Source organism: Eulemur rufifrons, chromosome 7, assembly GCF_041146395.1.
Source record: "Eulemur rufifrons isolate Redbay chromosome 7, OSU_ERuf_1, whole genome shotgun sequence".
NCBI lineage: Eukaryota > Metazoa > Chordata > Mammalia > Primates > Lemuridae > Eulemur > Eulemur rufifrons.
In genome coordinates, this window is record NC_090989.1 from 152,415,260 (window position 1) to 152,433,949 (window position 18,690).

General features: G+C 37.6%; 1 protein-coding gene across 3 annotated transcripts in view; it reads right to left on the reverse strand.

Annotated features, from left to right (window-relative positions):
• SETD2 (SET domain containing 2, histone lysine methyltransferase) overlaps positions 1–18,690 on the reverse strand; it is a 130,809-nt gene that overhangs the window by 62,781 nt on the left and 49,338 nt on the right. For all 3 annotated transcript variants that reach the window (XR_011234082.1, XM_069475610.1, XM_069475609.1), the window contains 4 exons: positions 15,601–15,724; positions 13,095–13,172; positions 11,197–11,294; positions 6,922–7,048 (listed from right to left, as the gene is read on the reverse strand). Coding sequence is in view for 2 of the 3 variants with exons in the window: in XM_069475610.1 (XP_069331711.1) it covers positions 6,922–7,048; positions 11,197–11,294; positions 13,095–13,172; positions 15,601–15,724 (427 nt within the window). In the remaining variant the exon portion in view is untranslated. The remainder of the gene's footprint in view (positions 1–6,921; positions 7,049–11,196; positions 11,295–13,094; positions 13,173–15,600; positions 15,725–18,690) is intronic.

Consider the following 18,690-nt stretch of genomic DNA (forward strand, 5'->3'; position numbering starts at 1 on the left):
CCAGCATTCCTGAAGTGCCCCATGTACTTCTTCATAGTTATAACATTTACCATTCCTGTGCTCTAGAGATAAGTCATCCTATTTGGGAAACAGTTCTTTGATTTTCTTTATAGGTTTACTATCTATAGGTAATTAAATATTATAAGTTAGTTTTGTCTATTTTTGATCTTTATGAAAATGAAATCATATTGAACAAAATCTTTTGTTACACTTCTTTCAACCTTACATTTTAAGAGTCATCCATGTTTTTGCATGTAGCTACAGTTCATTCTCATCAATGTATTTCTCATTATATGGTTATAATTTAACCATTCTAATGTTGATAGATATTTTTAGTTGTTTCCACTTTTTTCCCCCCTTTTAGACAGAGTTTCACTCTGTTGCCCCGGGTAGAGTTCAGTGGTGTCACAGCTCACTGCAACCTAGAACTCCTGGGCTCAACCAATCCTCTTACCTCAGCCTCCCAGAATGCTGGGATTACAGGTGTGAGCCACCGTACCCAGCCTATTTTTTCTGATATTCTAAGCAATGCTGCTGTGACTCCTAACACACATTATAGCTAGTTCATCTCTGGTTATAAACCCAGGAGTGCAACTGCTGGCTCATATGGTATGTACATTCACCTTTAGTAAATAATGCCAAAGTGTTTTCAATAGTAGTTGTATCCATTTATACCCCCACCAGCAGTGTATCAGATCTGTTGTTCCCTATGTATCACCGGACTTAATCTTTATGAATCTGGTGTGTAAATGACATCCAATAGTAATTTTAATTTGCACTTCCCAATTACTAACGAGGATGAATATCTTTCGATGTTTATTGGCTATTTGTATTAGTGATATGGCTGGGGAAGTTGCCTATTTTTCTTTTGTGCTGGCTGTTTTTTTCTTATCGATTAGTAGAAGCTCTAAACATAGGTGGTGCAAAAGTAATTGCGGTTTCGGACCGTGAATTTTATTCTAAATCATAACTAGGCTCAAACATATCTTTATTAATCAAAATAGGAACCATTACAATCAACATATTTTTGCCAACAAAAAATAAGTTTGTTTATTCCTGTAGCGTAAAAATCTGCGCTTTGGGATTTGACGAACTCCTAGAAAGCATTTTCTGGATCCTGCTGGTTGTGCAAAACATTTTCCCTGCAAAAAGTTGTCGAGATGCCTGAAGAAGTGGTAGTCGGCTGGCAAGAGGTCAGGTGAATATATGGTGGATGAGGCAAAATTTCGTAGCCCCATTCGTTCAACTTTTGATAGCGCTGGTTGTGTAATGTGCAGTCAGGCTTTCTTGTGGAGAACTGGGCCCTTTCTGTTGATCAATGCCAGCTGCAGGTTGCAGTTTTTGGTGCATCTCATTCATTTGCTGAGCATACTTCTCAGATGTAATGGTTTCGCCGGGATTCAGAAAGCTGTAGTGGATCAGACCAGCAGCAGACCACCAAACAATGACCATGACCTTTTTTTCGTGCAAGTTTGGCTTTGGGAAGTGCTTTAGAGTTTCTTCTCAGTCCAACCACTGAGCTGGTCTGTATAAAATCCACTTTCATCACACGTCACAATCCGATTGAGAAATGGTTCCTTGTTGCGTACAAGAAGAGAGGACAACACACTTCAAAATGGCGATTTTTTTTTAATCTTTGGTCAGCTCATGAGGCAACCATTTATCAAGCTTTTTCACCACTCCAATTTGCTTCAAATGCGGCATGACCGTAGAATGGTCAACCCTGAGTTCTTTGGCAACTTCTCATGTAGTTGTAAGAGGATAAGCTTCGATGATTGCTCTCAATCGGTCGTTGTTAACTTCCAATGGCCGGCCACTGCGCTCCTCATCTTCAAGGTTCTCGTCTCCTTTGCAAAACTTCTTGAACCACCATTGCACTGTACGTTCATTAGCAGTTCCTGGGCCAAATGCATTGTTGATGTTGCAAGTTGTCTCTGCTGCTTTATGACCCATTTTGAACTCGAATAAGAAAATCGCTCGAATTTGCTTTTTGTCTAACTTCATTTCCATAGTCTAAAATAAATATAAAATAAATAGCAAGTAATAAGTCATTAGCAAAGAAACAAAGCGAGAAATGTGCATTAAAATGATGTACAACATAACCACATTTATTTAAGAATGTGTTCCAATATCAAATGGCAAATTTCAACAATGCTAAAACCACAATTACTTTTGCACCAACCTAATATATTCTGGATACTAGTGCCTGTTTTGTGTAGAAAGCAAATATTTCCTCTCACTCATGTGGCTTTTTACCCTCTTCATTGTATAAATTAGTTGTTAGTTTGTTTCACAAACTAAAACAGTAGAGACTAAGGGATGTTTCAGACTATTTCCTTTTTACAATTACAAACTGCAAATAACAAATAACATCAGGTCATAGCAGGAACTCATTATACTTCCATCAAGTAAGTATTTAATTAAGTACCTGGTATGTGACATACCCAAAGACAACAATCACCTGTCCTAGAAAAACTTACAGTTTTCTTAAGGAGATAAGCTATGTATAGGTACAATCATAAGAACAAGGATAAAAAAATGTTTATCAATCAAGGGATAATTTGGGGGATACAGACTATAGTGCAATCATTATTAACATATTCTTGTTAGTAGTTTATATGCAGAACTATCCTAAACTGCTATCTTATCCTTCCTATCGAATCCTAACTCAAAAGAATTCCCAAGGCTCACTGACTCTTGTGAATTCAAGAGTTGCTAATTCTATGATTCTGCTCAACTGTAGCTAGCTGACCAGAACTAAGAATCCAGGCATGCAAAAGGGAATTTCAGTAGAAGACAATCCAAGTAAAATTAAACTAGAATTAAACTCTTCATTAGAGTCAAGGGCAAATGATCTTTCACATCATTCTAGGAACTTAGATTCACTCTGGGCATTGCTCTATCTGGGCAAAGTTTCATCCAAATCACTTTGTTCCAGAATGACTTCAAATTCACACCTGGAGCAACTGATGATTTCAGCCCATGAAATCACTGGATGTAAGTTACATCTAATTCAGTTCATAAGCACTAAGGCCTACCCTGCAATGGACACACCATTACTTCAATATAAACAAACAAAACAGAGGGATACCTAGACCTTATCTCCTTCGGGTTGTCATTAAATCTTGTCAGAAAAGTAAAAAGCCATCTGCTATAGGTATAATACAGGTGTAACACTGCTCATTTATAATAATGTTATAAAGACACTCCTCACCAATAGATTAATTTGAGGTCATTAAATATGAAATATCCGATTTAGAATCAAAAGTGTAGTTTATTATATCTCAAACAAGAAGCAGTACAATTAATCAAAGCATGCGCCTAAACTATCGACACAGGTTTGCCATCTGAACGGTAGCTTGCTTATGTCAAAGAAGCCTAAAGAGTGAGTGGTGATGAAATTGTGAAGGGCATTTTCCACAGCTTGTTGAGAATTGAGTATTTTTCCTTGCAAGAAGTGGTCCAAAGCCTAGAAGAAGTAGTAGTCAGTTGCTGTAAGGTCTGGCAAGTATGGTGGATGACAGAGTTTCCAAGTCCAGCGTCTGTAGTTTGACCAGTGTTGCTTGTGTAACACGTGGCCAAGCACTGTCTTGCAAGAGGATTGGCCTATCTCTATTAACCAATCTTGGCTACTAAATCGCAAGCATCCTCATCATTTTGTCCAGCTGGTTACAGTAGACATCTGCTGTAATCGACTGACCAGGTTTTTCATGAAGCTGTAGTGGATAATACCAGCACTAGATTACCACATAGACATCATTAGCTTTTTTTTGATGAATATTTGGTTTTGGACTGAGTTTCAGCACTTCATCTTTATCCAACCATTGTATTGAACACTTGCAATTGTCAAAAAGAATTTATTTTCATCACATGTGACAATACAATGTAGAAATGGTTAGCCTTTATGTCATGACAGCAAAGAAAGGCAAGCTTCGAGGCAATTTCTCTTCTGATGCTCATTTAATTCATGTGGAACTCACCTATCCAGCTTCTTGACCTCGCCAATTTGTTTCACATGGTCCAGTGTTGTTGGAACAGTAATGTCAAACCTTGCTGCTAATTCATACTTAGGTTGAGATGGATTTGCTTCCACTAAAGCTTTCAGCTCATCATTATCCACTTTGGTTTCAGGTCACCCAACGTGGCTCACTTTCAAGATTAAAATCACCACAACGGAACTTCTCAAATCATCAACATACTGTATGTTCATCAACCAGATCCTTCCCAAACACTTTGCTGATATTTTGAGCTGTCTGTGCTGCAGTGGTTCCATGATGGAATTCATATTTGAAAATAACATGAGATTTTGACTTATCCATGGTTCCACAAAAATTGCTCTAAAAAAAATTTGAAAGATAATCACAAGCCAAAACGTGCATTTGAAAGACTGAAGCTGTATCTTCACAATAAACGTAACAGAAGAAGTGTCAATGTGAAATGTCAGAGGTATCAACTGTCAAACCTAGGACTTAAGGAAATTGGACATTGCATACTTAATAACCTAATAAAAACATGTTTATTGCCTAAGTTTTGAAAACAAGAAATAGCCATTGGGCAGTCTCTACAGAGATGCTAGCTTAGGTCAACATATTTAAATGACTATTTTGTGGCTGTTCTGGTAAACTATCAATTATATGAAACAAGAGTTAATAAAAGCAATCTTAATAGAGTTTAAGAAAAATCTCCCATAATAGACAAGTGCAGAAGGCTAACAGACCATGACCCAGTGACCCCACTTCTATAGATAAACCTTAAAGAAACATGCAGAAGAGACATGTACGAAGATATTAACTCTACATTAAGAGCAAAAAATTGGAAACACAAGTTTCCGTCGGTAGAAAAATACGTAAATGAACTATTAAATGAAGAAAAACATTACAGCAGTTAAAAATAAATGTTCATCTACATATATCACCATAGATCAAATTCAAAAATAAGAATAAAGAACAACATGCACACACGTACATATATATTATACCTTTTCTAGAAAGCTTATAAAACTCTATACACTCAATATATTCTAAAATGCAGAAACATTGATTGTTAAGGTCATAGTTGCCTCAGACGTGGGAAGGGATGGGACTGAGCTCTATAGTTCAACCGCAGTGCAGCGTGATGGTTAAAAGCAGAGACAAGACCTCGACTAGAGCTCATTTACATCACCTACTAGGTGACACCGTAACGTCTCTGTGCCTTACTGTGTTCTCAGCTGGAAAAAGAGGAAATCGCCATACTTAATTTAAGAGCTTATTGTGAGAATTAAATGAGTTAATGTGTCAAGTGCTCAGAAGAGGGACTGGCACACAGTCATACAATATATGGTCTCTAAAAAGAGAGCTGAAGAACACATGACACTCCAAAAAACATTTGTTCATCTTGGGTGGTACAAACATGGGTGGTGTTTGCTATAAACTATCAAACTATCCTTTTCTGCATTTTTACATGGCCCTTTTTTTGTCCTTTTGTACATTTTAAATGGCACTTTCCACTGCTTTTTTCTACCTATGTCCTTTTTTTTTTGAGACAGAGTCTCACTCTGTTGCCCAGGCTAGAGTGAGTGCCGTGGCATCAGCCTAGCTCACAGCAACCTCAAACTCCTGAGCTCAAGCGATCCTCCTGCCTCAGCCTCCCGAGTAGCTGGGACTTCAGGCATGCACCACCATGCCCGGCTAATTTTTTTTTCTATATATATAATTTTAGCTGTCCAGATCATTTCTTTCTATTTTTTGTAGAGATGGGGTCTCGCTCTTGCTCAGGCTGGTCTCGAACTCCTGAGCTCAAACGATCCGCCCACCTCGGCCTCCCAGAGTGCTAGGATTACAGGCGTGAGCCACCGCGCCCGGCCTATGTCCTCTTATAGAAAGTTTTTTGCTGTATCTTCTTATAGAATTCAGATTCTCTATAATGATTAATAATTCCTTCAAATTAATTTGTGCTTACTGATATCACCTTTTAACCACTGTGCTTTTACCCCATCCCCACATTATGTCTTCTATCTCCCCACCTAAACAGTAAAATTGCTATCATTTATAGTTCTAAAGAGTATCAGTTCCTGAAAAGTATAGGAATGAGCTAACTGCAAAAGAATCACAGGGAGATTTGAGGACTAACACCCCTAAACTCTTACCCTCTCCACAGAGCTAAGATTCATAGGGCTGAGGCCAAGCCCAAAAATATGCATTCTTACTATGGATCCATCCAGGTGGTTCTGAGAAAGTTAAGCCAAGGATTATACTTTTGAGAAACAGTGCCCTAGAGTAGGGGGATGCTCTCCCACAAAAAAAAAAAAAAAAAAAAAAAAAAGGTGGTGGGGACTTTTTTTTAAAAACAGCACAAAGTCCTTAAAGTCCTTGTCCCAGATGATAGTCTCTTTAAGTTAACAGGACACCGCCCCCAGTCCTCCAGGAGTAACTCAGGTGAGACAGTATGGAAAAAGGGTTTCAACTACTGTTTCATTATATAAAAAAACCATCTGAAACTACTCCTTTCTCACTCTTGGGTTGTCTATTTCCTCTTATAACTCATCACTCCAAAGACGGTTTTCAGAGATCTTAAGAACACTTTCAAAGTTTAGAGTTCCAAACAAAAGACAAACCAATAATGAAAGATCAGAATGTACAGGAGATTTGAGTGAGGTATCACAGAGCAAAGATAAATATTTTATTTGTACTTAGGAGTTTTAAAGGCTCTGAAAAACCACCAGCCCAGGTATTTTCAAGAATATTTCAATAGTTCTCATCATTCAATTCTAATCTCTATGAATCTGAAATAAAAATATCAACCATACCTCTTTCCTAGTAATATTTCATCTGATTCTGAATTTCTCTGGTAGTAGTATGACTTTTTAAACTTCAATCAGAAAAGCTATCTCCATTCTTAAAATTTTAATTGTGAAAGCTGAAAGAGGAATGGAACACTTACTGAATCTTTCTTACGAGATCGTTCCTTCTTCATCTTCCCTCCTGCTGCTCTGATACTGACTCTGTTTTCTCCTCCCAGGTAACCCCGACAATTGGCTGATCCGCAGAAACATTTCTGAGCTTCTTTTCTGTTCAAGGAGCACAGGAAAGAAGTTTGTTATGTAGAAGTAAACCAAATAAAAATGCTGAAAATAGAACAATCACACACAAAAGTCATACTAGTCCAAAGGAAATCAAAACAAAAAAACCCCACATTAAGAGACTCCACCAATCTGCTACTATCTAATGGAAATGCCTGAAAATTACCCTTTAAAAATATTCATTCTTTTTCCAATTGTCTTTTATTCATTAGACAAAACTAGCTAAGCTAGGACAAAGTAGGATGGAAAGAAAATTAATAAAAGAAAAAAAAAGGTAGCCAAGAAATTAATAAGTGATTTCTCCACTTATATGAGAACGCCTACTAATTGATAAAAATAAGAGATTATAGCCAGGTGCGGTGGCTCACACCTGTAATCCTAGCACTCTGGGAGGCCGAGGCAGGAGGATTGCTTGAGGTCAGGAGTTCAAGACCAGCCTGAGCAAGAGCAAGACCCTGCCTCTACTAAAAAATAGAAACAAATTATCTGGACAACTAAAAATATATAGAAAAAATTAGCCGGGCATGGTGGTGCATGCCTGTAGTCCCAGCTACTCGGGAGGCTGAGGCAGAAGGTTCACTTGAGCCCAGGAGTTTGAGGTTGCTGTGAGCTAGGCTGACGCCACGGCACTCTAGCCCCAGCAACAGAGCGAGATTCTGTCTCCAAAAAAAAAAAAAGAAAAGAAAAAAAGAAAAAGAAATCATATATATATCTGGGCTAAGAACAAAATTGCTTAAATAGTTCAGCTAACTATCACTTATATGTAAATGTTTCATTGGCACATAGTGAAAATAAAATGCATTATTATAAGCAGATATAATATGCATCAGCACAGGATTCTTAAAAGGAAATAGATGATTAGTAAAAGTTATAATCACATAAGGATAAGACACTATAATAACAAATACAGTCATAAATAAATATAACCATGGAGGCAAGGGAGACTGGTGGAAAACACAGCCCTAAACAGAAACCACCTCTGCCATTTACCAGTGATCAGAACTACCTGAAGAAAACATGGAGATTCTAAAAGTAAACTGATAGATTTAGCACATGACAGTAGCAATTCAAGGCACAAAAATAAATTGTTCAATAAATAAAACAAGGATTCACAAACAGCACTTGATTTCCACTTTCCTTTCCCTACAAGAGGACAGTACAAGCACAGAGGGAAACAAATGGAGCCCAACACAGAACCTAATATCTGCACTTATGCCCTGCATACCTGACAAAAGAAGCAGATAAAATAAGAAATAACCATCTTGCATTTGTCCTGGATTATAATCAGATAACCATTTTCAGAACTGAAAGAACCTCAGTGTTCACTAAGTTCTAAGACATGAAGCATGAAACATGTGAAGAAGTATCTGAAACAGCTTCACTGCCTGAGTATCAGTGACTGACACCAGACTGAATAGAGCAGAGGAATTAAATCCTTGTCATATGGTACCATTAAAAGGATTAAAATATCCAGAAAACTATCTGTGCTTTTTTAGTGTAAACACCAGAAACTACTAATTCATGTAAATAAAATTCAAAAAAAACAAGCAAAAGAAACTTTTAAAAGAGATGGGGTCTTTGCTATGTTGCCCAGACTGGACTCAAACTCCTGGGCTCTTCCTGCCTCAGCCTCTCAAGTAGCTGGGACTACAGGCAGGCAGCACCACACCTGGCTTGTGTTAGTTTCTTAATAATCAGAAATTGTCTTGTGCAAGTTAGTGGTCCTTAGGACCCAAAGAAGATAAAAGAAACTAACTGAAGAAAAAACAAAACTATATAAAGCACCATTTTATTACCAGTATTTCAGGATGTTATCTAGAAGGACGTGTTCTTAAAACATATAATACCATTATCATGTTAAGAAATTAATAATTACTCAATAACATCAAATATCCACTAATTATTCTGATTTCCCCTATTATCTCAAATACCTTTTAACCAATTAATGTATTCTAAATAAGGCCCAAACACTACAATTATGTCTCTTAATCTGAAGGCTCACCCTCCATCTTTATTTTTCTTACAAATTATTTTATAATTAAATAATTTGTCCTACATAGTTTCCCAAAGTCTATTTTTGATTGCATCCCTGTATGTAATTTATTTGTTCCTGTTTCCCGTATTTCCTATAAATAAATAGTTAGATCTAGAGACCTGATCTAATTCAGATTCAAAATTTCTTTTAGCAAGACTATTTCACACGTAATACTGTGTTCTTCCATCAGGAAGCACACATTAGTTCTCTTTTTGTAATATTAGTAACCACCAATGACCACTGCTTAGATCCATAGTTTACTAAGTATTGCAAAATGCTGATACCTTTACTACTACATTTATTAACTAGAATACCTCTAGTTAACTTCCTTTCATCAACTATTTGGTTTAACCTGAAGCACAAGTCTGTTGTGAAAGGCAGAATAAATGCTTAAATGCCTGATTTTTTCCTATTTTTAATCTGGTTCTCAAACTCATTAATTAGTTCCTTTGAATAATAACTAATGTAGTGTTTTATTTTTTAAATATAATTAAAACTCATAGATTTTACATAATGTGTTTCAAACAATCTCGATTATTATCCTTACTGATGCTTAAGTGTTAGTAAGAACTCCCCCATTTTTGGTGTTAGGGGTGCTCTTTGCCACTGCATCACTTACAATTTTTGGTAGACAGAACTAGGTAACAAATATCACTGCAGCCTTGAACTCCTGGGCTTACAAGCTTCTCCTGCCTCAGCTTCCTGAGTAGCTAGAACTACAGGCGTGTGCCACCAAGCCCAGCTAACAAGAGTACTATATAGGTCGGCCATGGTGGTACATCTCTGTAATCCCAGCACTTTGGGAGGCTGAGGACAGAGGATGGCTTGAGCCCAGGTGTTTGAGACCAGCCTGGGCAACATAGGAAGACTCCATCTCTTCTGTGCACAAAGCTGGGCATGGTGACATGTGCCTTAAGTCCTAGCTGCTTGGGAAGCTGAGGTGAAAGGATCACTTGAGCCCAGGAGTTGCAGGTTACAGCGAGCTATGATCACACTGCTGCACTCCAGCCTGGGGGGATAGAGTGAGTCCCTGTCTCTATAAAATTGAACATTAAAAAATAAAATTTTTTAAAAAAGAGTACAATATGGTATAGATGCAGCAAGATTAGTCATGAGTTGATAACTCTTAAAAGCTGAATGATGAGTGAGGCGTGGTGGCTCATGTCTGTAATTCTAGCACTCTGGGAGGCCAAGGTGGGAGGATTGCTTGAAGTAGGAGTTTGAGATCAACCTGAGCAAAAGCAAGACCCTGTCTCTACTAAAAATACAAAAACTTAGCTGGGGGCACAGTGGCACGTGCCTATAGCCACAGCTACTCAGGAGGCTGAGGCAGCTTGAGCCCAGAAGTTTGAGGTTGCAGTGAGCTAAGATCCCACCCATCGCACTCTAGCCAGGGCAACTAAGAGAGAGACTGTCTCAAAACAAAACAAAACGGCTGGGTGCAGTGGCTCATGCCTGTAATCCTAGCACTCTGGGAGGCTGAGGTGAGTGGATCGTTTGAGCTCAGGAGTTCAAGACCAGCCTGAGCAAGAGCCGTCTCTACTGGAAAAAAAAAAAAAACAAAAAACTAGAAAGCAATTCGCTGGACAACTGAAAATATATAGAAAAAATTAGCTGGGCATGGTGGCACATGCCTGTAGTCCCAGCTACTTGGGAGGCTGAGGCAGGAGGATCAGTTGAGCCCAGGAGTTTGAGGTTGCTGTGAGCTAGGCTGACGCCATGGCACTCTAGCACAAGCAACAGGGTGAGACTCTGTTTCAAAACAAAACAAACAAACAAATTAAAAAAAAACAGCTGAATGATGCATACACATGAATTTATTCTCTTCAAACACACACAGAACCTGCATTTCTATAATGAAGTTTTTAAGAATGTTAGAAATATAATTATATAAGTAAGTTAGCATGAAGTTGAGAAGAAAATTATATAGTTCCTGTATAATATCCTTTAATGGCCAGAAGTGTCATACAGTAGGAAAAGCAGACAAACAGTATAGATGATAGTTGATAATAAATATAGCTCCTAAGTAATTCACAAAGTTTTATATCTCTGTATCTCAACAGCCTATTTCCCTATCAGAAGCAGCAAAATAAGTACTTACCCATATCTTTGGAACTGATAGTCAAATGTTAGCTCTGAGCCTGAAGGAACCAGTTTGGTGGTAAAAAACCCAACCCTCAGTTGTCCATTCACAGTCCACTGAGATGTTGTTTTAAAAGAAAAGAAAAGAATTTAGTAACTTATTAATGTGTGTGTACAAAGGTCATTATCATCTGCCTCTATTATGCACGTGGCTCTTTAGGCAATAAAGGTTTTCCCAAATAGCAAATGGGGAATTTTTTTTCTTTAAATAAATATTTAAGTGTTACTCTTATTTAATGGACTACTGGATTGAATATATCAGTAATTTATCTCTAATAAAAGTAGCTGCTAAAAGGGTGGGAAGAAGTAACTGCTACTTTTACATTTCCATCTAGTAAAGATTCACTTGTACTAAGGCAAATCAGGGATGCTTGGTGTCACTGAGTATCAAAGGCAAATCTATACTAACTTATGTTAAAAGTAACCAGGTTCCAAGATAAGATGGGGCATGGAACCTGGGAAACACTGAGGCCAAAAGTTTAATTTCATGAACCAGTGGTCACATAGCTGAGTACAGTGAAAGGGGGGAAAGATCAGAACAGATACATAAAACTGAAAAATTAAAATTAGGGCAGATACATAGGAGGTAGACCATGTAAGCAAGTTATGGATTATAGAGCTCTAATCCAGACCATTTGCAGATGTTACTGATAAAAAATCCATACTTAGAGAGATTAAGGGACAATGTACAGTGAGAGTCTCACAGCTAGACATGTGGCCACCAGCTCTGGTAGAATTAGAACCAGAACTTGGAATAAATGATTGCAAACTGAGTTCTCCTCTTTGTTATATAGCTTGGCTCTCAGAAGAGCCATACATAAAATCTATTAGTGCACAGATCAAAGGGCAAAAATTATCTAGGAATCAAAAGCACTATTTCAACATAAGAGAAAATCAATGATACGTATTTATCTGGGGAGTGGGTCCACAGCTTTCTTAACCTGAAAAAGTTACAATCCTTCCTAACTTTGGTCTTTTAGTCCCATATAAGTGTTATTAAAACAGTAAAATGGTACTTGGGTAAGACCTCATAAAGAATCTGAATATGGCAGTACACATTAGAGTTCATCAAAATTAAAATTTAGTTTTAGGCCGGGTGCGGTGGCTCACGCCTGTAATCCTAGCACTCTGGGAGGCCGAGGTGGGCGGATCGTTTGAGCTCAGGAGTTCGAGACCAGCCTGAGCAAGAGCGAGACCCCATCTCTACTAAAAATAGAAAGAATTATATGGACAGCTAAAAATATATATAGAAAAAATTAGCCAGGCATGGTGGTGCATGCCTGCAGTCCCAGCTACTTGGGAGGCTGAGACAGGAGGATCGCTTGAGCTCAGGAGTTTGAGGTTGCTGTGAGCTAGGCTGATGCCACGGCACTCACTCTAGCCTGGGCAACAGAGTGAGACTCTGTCTCAAAAAAAAAAAAACAAAAAAACATTAGTTTTATATTTTGGCACCTTTGAAATAATATCTAAAATAATCATAGGCAAGGAGAGGGGACAACTAAATGCAATGTGAGTTCTTAGATTGGATCTTGCATCAGAAAAATGACAGTTGTCAAAATTTGAATAAGGTCTTTAGATTAGTTAATAATATTCCTTGTATATGATAATTTGGTTAGGTACAACATTAACATTAGGAAAGCTAGCTGAAGTGTGATACATACGTAAACAGCTTATACTATTTTTGCAATGTTTCTATAAAATCTAAACTTACTTCAAAAGAAAATTTTTAATAAAGCAGAATAGGAAAAACAATTAAATAATAAAATTCATGAGTACCTTTGGTATAGGATCTAAAATCAATGGTCAGAACAGCAATCTTCAACAAATACCCCAAACTCTAAATCCACCTCAACTTACTTTTTGGGTTTCACAGTTTGGTTCACAGCTGTGATTCATGAAACGAGAGCAATTTCCTTTCTGAGTGGCATCTATTATCTAGAAGAGGAGGATAATTTAAGGGTTAAAAAAAATGATACCTTAAAATATTCATGCATGTTGGAAAGGAAAGGCATTAAGGCAAATTTAAGATAAACACACATACACATCCCCCCCCCCCCACTTTAGAGAACTCTTTTATACTACTTTATAAAGTGACAAATACCTAACTGCTTCTTCTGGAAGATCTGCTAACTATAAACCTTTACTTACAGGCAAAATTATCTCTGTACTACGAATGTCTCTCCCATTTACTCTTAGCTATTTCTTACATTCCATTACATTTCAATCTCAATTGTATGTATAAAACTTCATTTTAAAGTACACGTTATATCACAGTAAAGTAGTAAATTTGAACGTGTATCCAAATCCCCTGGAGAATTTGTTAAAACTTCCTAGGAACCTCCTCCAGAACTAAATTAAGCAGGCCTGGAGTCAGATCTCTAGAATTTACATTTCCATATTGAACACAAAGGCAGATATATGAGAATGCAGCTGAATTCTACTAAGCCAGACATTAAAGACATTCATAAAAATGTAAAGCAATGTCACTATTCTCACGAAAAATTTTTTGAAAATAGCTATTTTTCATTATACCATGTTTACCATGTCATCTGTATCAATAAGTAACATGCTTATTATTATTATAGTAATTCCTAACTTAAGGTCATCCCTAGGCTCTTGGAAACTACATAACAAAACCAATTTTACCACAGGCTAACTGATACTGAACAAAAGTTCTATGGCATATTTCTAAATAAACTAAATACGGTCAGTTTCCTTATTCTTTTTTTTTTTTTTTTCCGAGACAGAGTCTCACTCTGTTGCCCAGGCTAGAGTGAGTGCCGTGGCATCAGCCTAGCTCACAGCAACCTCAAACTCCTGGGCTCAAGCAATCCTCCAGCCTCAGCCTCCCGAGTAGCTGGGACTACAGGCATGTGCCACCATGCCCGGCTAATTTTTTCTATATATATATTTAGCTGTCTATATAATTTCTTTCTATTTTTAGTAGAGATGGGGTCTCGCTCTTGCTCAGGCTGGTCTCGAACTCCTGAGCTCAAACGATCCGCCCACCTCGGCCTCCCAGAGTGCTAGGATTACAGGCGTGAGCCACCACGCCCGGCCAGTTTCCTCATTCAAATTTTTTTTTCTTTTTCCTTTTTTTTGAGACAGAGGCTTGCTCTGTTGCCCAGGCTAGAGTGCCGTGGCATCACCCTAGCTCACACCAACCTCAAACTCCTAGGCTCAAGCGATCCTCCTGCCTCAGCCTCCCAAGTAGCTGGGACTACAGGCGTGTGCCACCATGCCTGGCTAATTTTTTCTATTTTTGGTTGTCTGGCTAATTTCTTTTTATTTTTTCAGTAGAGACGGGGGTCTTGCTCTTGTTCAAGCTGGTCTCGAACTCCTGACCTCAAGCGGTCCTCTCACCTCGGCCTCCCAGAGTGCTAGGATTACAGGCATGAGCCACCATACCCGGCCATTATTCAAATTTTGACAACTGTCATTTTTCCAATGTAAGATCCAATCCAGGAACTCACATTGCACTTAGCTGTCACCTCTCCTTGCCCATAATTATTTTAGATATTATTTCAAAGGTGCCAAAATATAAAACTAAATTTTAATTTTGATGACGTCCAATGTGTACTGCCTTATTCAATTTAGAAATATGTCATCACCAAACTTCTAAATAAGGACCAAAACACTGAAATGAATGTGAGCTATATATACATTTAAGAAACATTAATAAAAATGATAATTATTTACCCAATTATTCCAGTTCAGGGTTACAGGTGGCCCATGACTATCCAGCAGCTCAAGGTGCAAGGCTGGAACCAATCCCGGACAGGACACCATTCCATCACAGGGCACACTCAAATACACACTCATACTCACTGACACTGGGACAATTTAGATACACCAATTCACCTAATGTGCACATCTTTCAGATGCGGGAGGAAACTAAAATACTTGAAGAAAACTCACACGTACATGAGAATAGGCAAATTCCACAAAGCCAGTGGCACTAGCCAGGAATTGTCTTTTTGTTTTCTCATCAACGTTATGACAAAATGTAATTCAAGGACCTAGTGTACTTTTAAATGGATAAATATTTTTAAATTTCTCAGTCTTAACTTTTAATGTGATACATATTGATAAATATAACCCACATAACCCATATAAACAAAAGCTTTTGGGGGGTTATCAATAATTTTTAAGAGCTGTAATCTGAAACATGTATGTTTGTATTTACATATATATGTAAATACCTCCCTCCTCTATTCATTTTTGTAAACAAATAAAAACTATTTATATATCATTCTGTCCCTCATTTTTGTCACTTAGTATACTTTAGAGATCAGTCAGTATCAATGACCCTTTCAAACCCAACCAATTTTTATTTCAAGGGAAACACATCCATGCTGCTTACCTCATCATTCTTCAGGGCCATGAAATAGTAGTGGATGTTTTTGTTTCGTGCATATTCCTTCACCCGAGCTTTAAACTCTTTATGATCAAGTACCTCTCCACAATATTCTAGGACAAAGGTGTTCCTAAAAATCAAAATGAAGAAAATAATAGAACTTCCTGTCTAGGAGTAATATAGAAAACATACATCCAGGCAAAAATAACCAATGTAAAGAAATACAACAAAGTAGATAAATTTGTTATTATACAAAATATATTAGGTTATTAAGTATGAAATGTCCGATTTCCTTAAGCACTAAGTTTGACAGTTGGTATCTCTGACATTTCACATTGACACTTCTTGTTTTATTTTTATTGTGAAGGTACATTCAGTCTTTCAAATGTGTGTTTTGGCTTGTGATTATCTTTCAAATTTTTTTCTAGAGCAATGTTTGTGAAACCACGGATAAGTCAAAAGTTCGTGTTATTTTCAAATATGAGTTCCATCGTGGAACCACTGCAGCGCAGACAGCTCAAAATATCAACAAACTGTCTGGGAAGGATCTGGCTGATGAACGCACAGTACGTTGATGGTTTGAGAAGTTCCGTTGTGGTGATTTTAATCTTGAAAATGAGCCGCACTGGGTGACCTGAGACCAAGGTGGACAACGATGAACTGAAAGCTTTAGTGGAAGCAAATCCATCTCAACCTAAGTATGAGTTAGCAGCAAGGTTTGACATTACTGTTCCAACAACACTGGACCATGTGAAACAAATTGGCGAGGTCAAGAAGCTGGATAGATGAGTTCCACATGAATTAAATGAGCATCAGAAGAGAAATTGCCTCGAAGCTTGCCTTTCTTTGCTGTCATGACATAAAGGCTAACCATTTCTACATCGTATTGTTACATGTGATGAAAATAAATTCTTTCTGACAATCGCAAGTGTTCAGTAAAAATAAATTCTTTTTGACAATTGCAAGTGTTTAGTACAATGGTTGGATAAAGATGAAGTGCCAAAACTCAGTCCAAAACTGAATATTCATCAAAAAAAGCTAATGGTGGCCGGGCGCGGTGGCTCATGCCTATAATCCTAGCACTCTGGGAGGCCCAGGCAGGCGGATCGTTTGAGCTCAGGAGACCAGCCTGAGCAAGAGTGAGACCCTGTCTCTATTAATAAAAAAAAAAAAAAAAAAAAAAAGCTAATGCTGTCTATTTGGTGGTTCAGCACTGGTATTATCCACTACAGCTTCGTGAAAGCTGGTTAGTCAATTACAGCAGATGTCTACTGTAACCAACCGGACAAAATGATGAGGATGCTTGCAATTTAGCAGTTAAGACTGGTCAATAGACACAGGCCAATCCTCTTGTAAGATAGTGCTCAGCCACATATCGCACAAACAATGATGCTCAAACTACAGAAGCTGGACTTGGAAACTTTCTGTCATCCACCATATTCACCAGACCTGGCACCAACTAACTACCACTTCCTTCCAGGCTTTGGACCACTTCTTGTGAGGAAAAATATTCAATTCTCAACAAGCTGTGGAAAAATGTCTTTCACAATTTCATCACCACTCACTCTCCAGACTTTTTTGCTGTGGACATAAACAAGCTACCGTTCAGATGGCAAACCTGTGTCAATAGTTTAGGCACATGCTTTGATTAATTGTACTGCTTCTTGTTTGAGATATAATAAACTACACTTTTGATTCGAAATCGGACATGTCATATTTAATGACCTAATAATTAAAATGCATACAAAGTACCAAGGTTACTTTTCTCCTTCCTAATACTTTTCAAAGAATGTTGATTCTAAGATGCTTTTATAATTTATACATACTACCAAAGGACATATCCTTTCCCTAACTAGCTATTAAAACAAATGTTCAAGTCCGGTTTACAATATCATGAAATCAGTGATTCACAGCTGGAAAACAGCTCTGAAGAAATTAGAGGCTTTTTGTTCTAGGAAAAAAGAAAGCAACTTAAATATAGCAGCTCTTCTGCTGCCTTTACTCTCAAAGGTCTCTAGTGATGTGAAAGGTCAAATCTAACATCACTTCTCCGACTACATTCTCTGAATTCTCTCTAGCCTTTATCAATAATTATGGTTAATCTCTCTTCGGCTTCTTTTAGTTACCATACCCTTGATTGTCCTTTACTTGGTTATTTTTACCTATTTCTTTTGAATTGAAGATATTAAGTTCTCAGTCTTTTTCCCCTCCCTTTATTCTCTAAAAGCTCATTCTCACCAATGACTTCAACTTTAGTTTTAGAGAAATGCTTCACTATGCTTTGCTCCCAAGTTCTGACATGAATTGGCCTGCCTGAAAGTCTTGTCTTATCCCCTCTCAAACATGCCCTAACTCTAACCAAAGAAATTTTTACAATGTAAATCTGTTGTATTTATTTACAACATACTGACATAATTAATGTACTTATTAAAGAAGGAGTTACCTTGGCCAACTGAAAAAAAGTAAATCCACTTAATTTAGAAAATAAAGCAGTTAAAAATGAATGAGAAAAGAACATTATGTAAAAAAGCAAAACCCAAAAATAGGAATAGAGAAACTTATACTGGACATATGTATATTTCTGCAGCACATTTAGGTCTCAATAATAAAAATCTGATTACTCACGGATAAACCAAAAAATGCAAATCACTGTTTTTTTATAACCAATACTTAAAATTCCCCCCCCCCCTTTTTTTTTTGAGACTGGGTCTCACTCTTTACTGTGTTGCCCAGGCTGGAGTGCCTTGCTGCAATCAATCATAGCTCACTCTAACCTCGAACTCCTGGGCAGGCTTCAGCAATCCTCCTGCCTCAGCCTCCCAGGTGCCATCACACTCAGTTAATTTTTTTTTTTTTTTTAAAGAAACAAGGTCTCGCTATGTTGTTCAAGGTGGCCTCAAGCAATCCTCTTGCCTTAAGCAATCCTCTTGCCTTGGCCTCCCAAAGTGACAAAATTACAGGCATAAGCCACTACGCCCAGCCTTAAAATTTTCTTTCGAACCCCAGAAGCTTATTATCTTGTAAGTAATGCAGGATGACAAAATTTGAGATCCCACAATGTTAGACTTCAAGCATCAGTCCCTCCCTTAAGAAAAG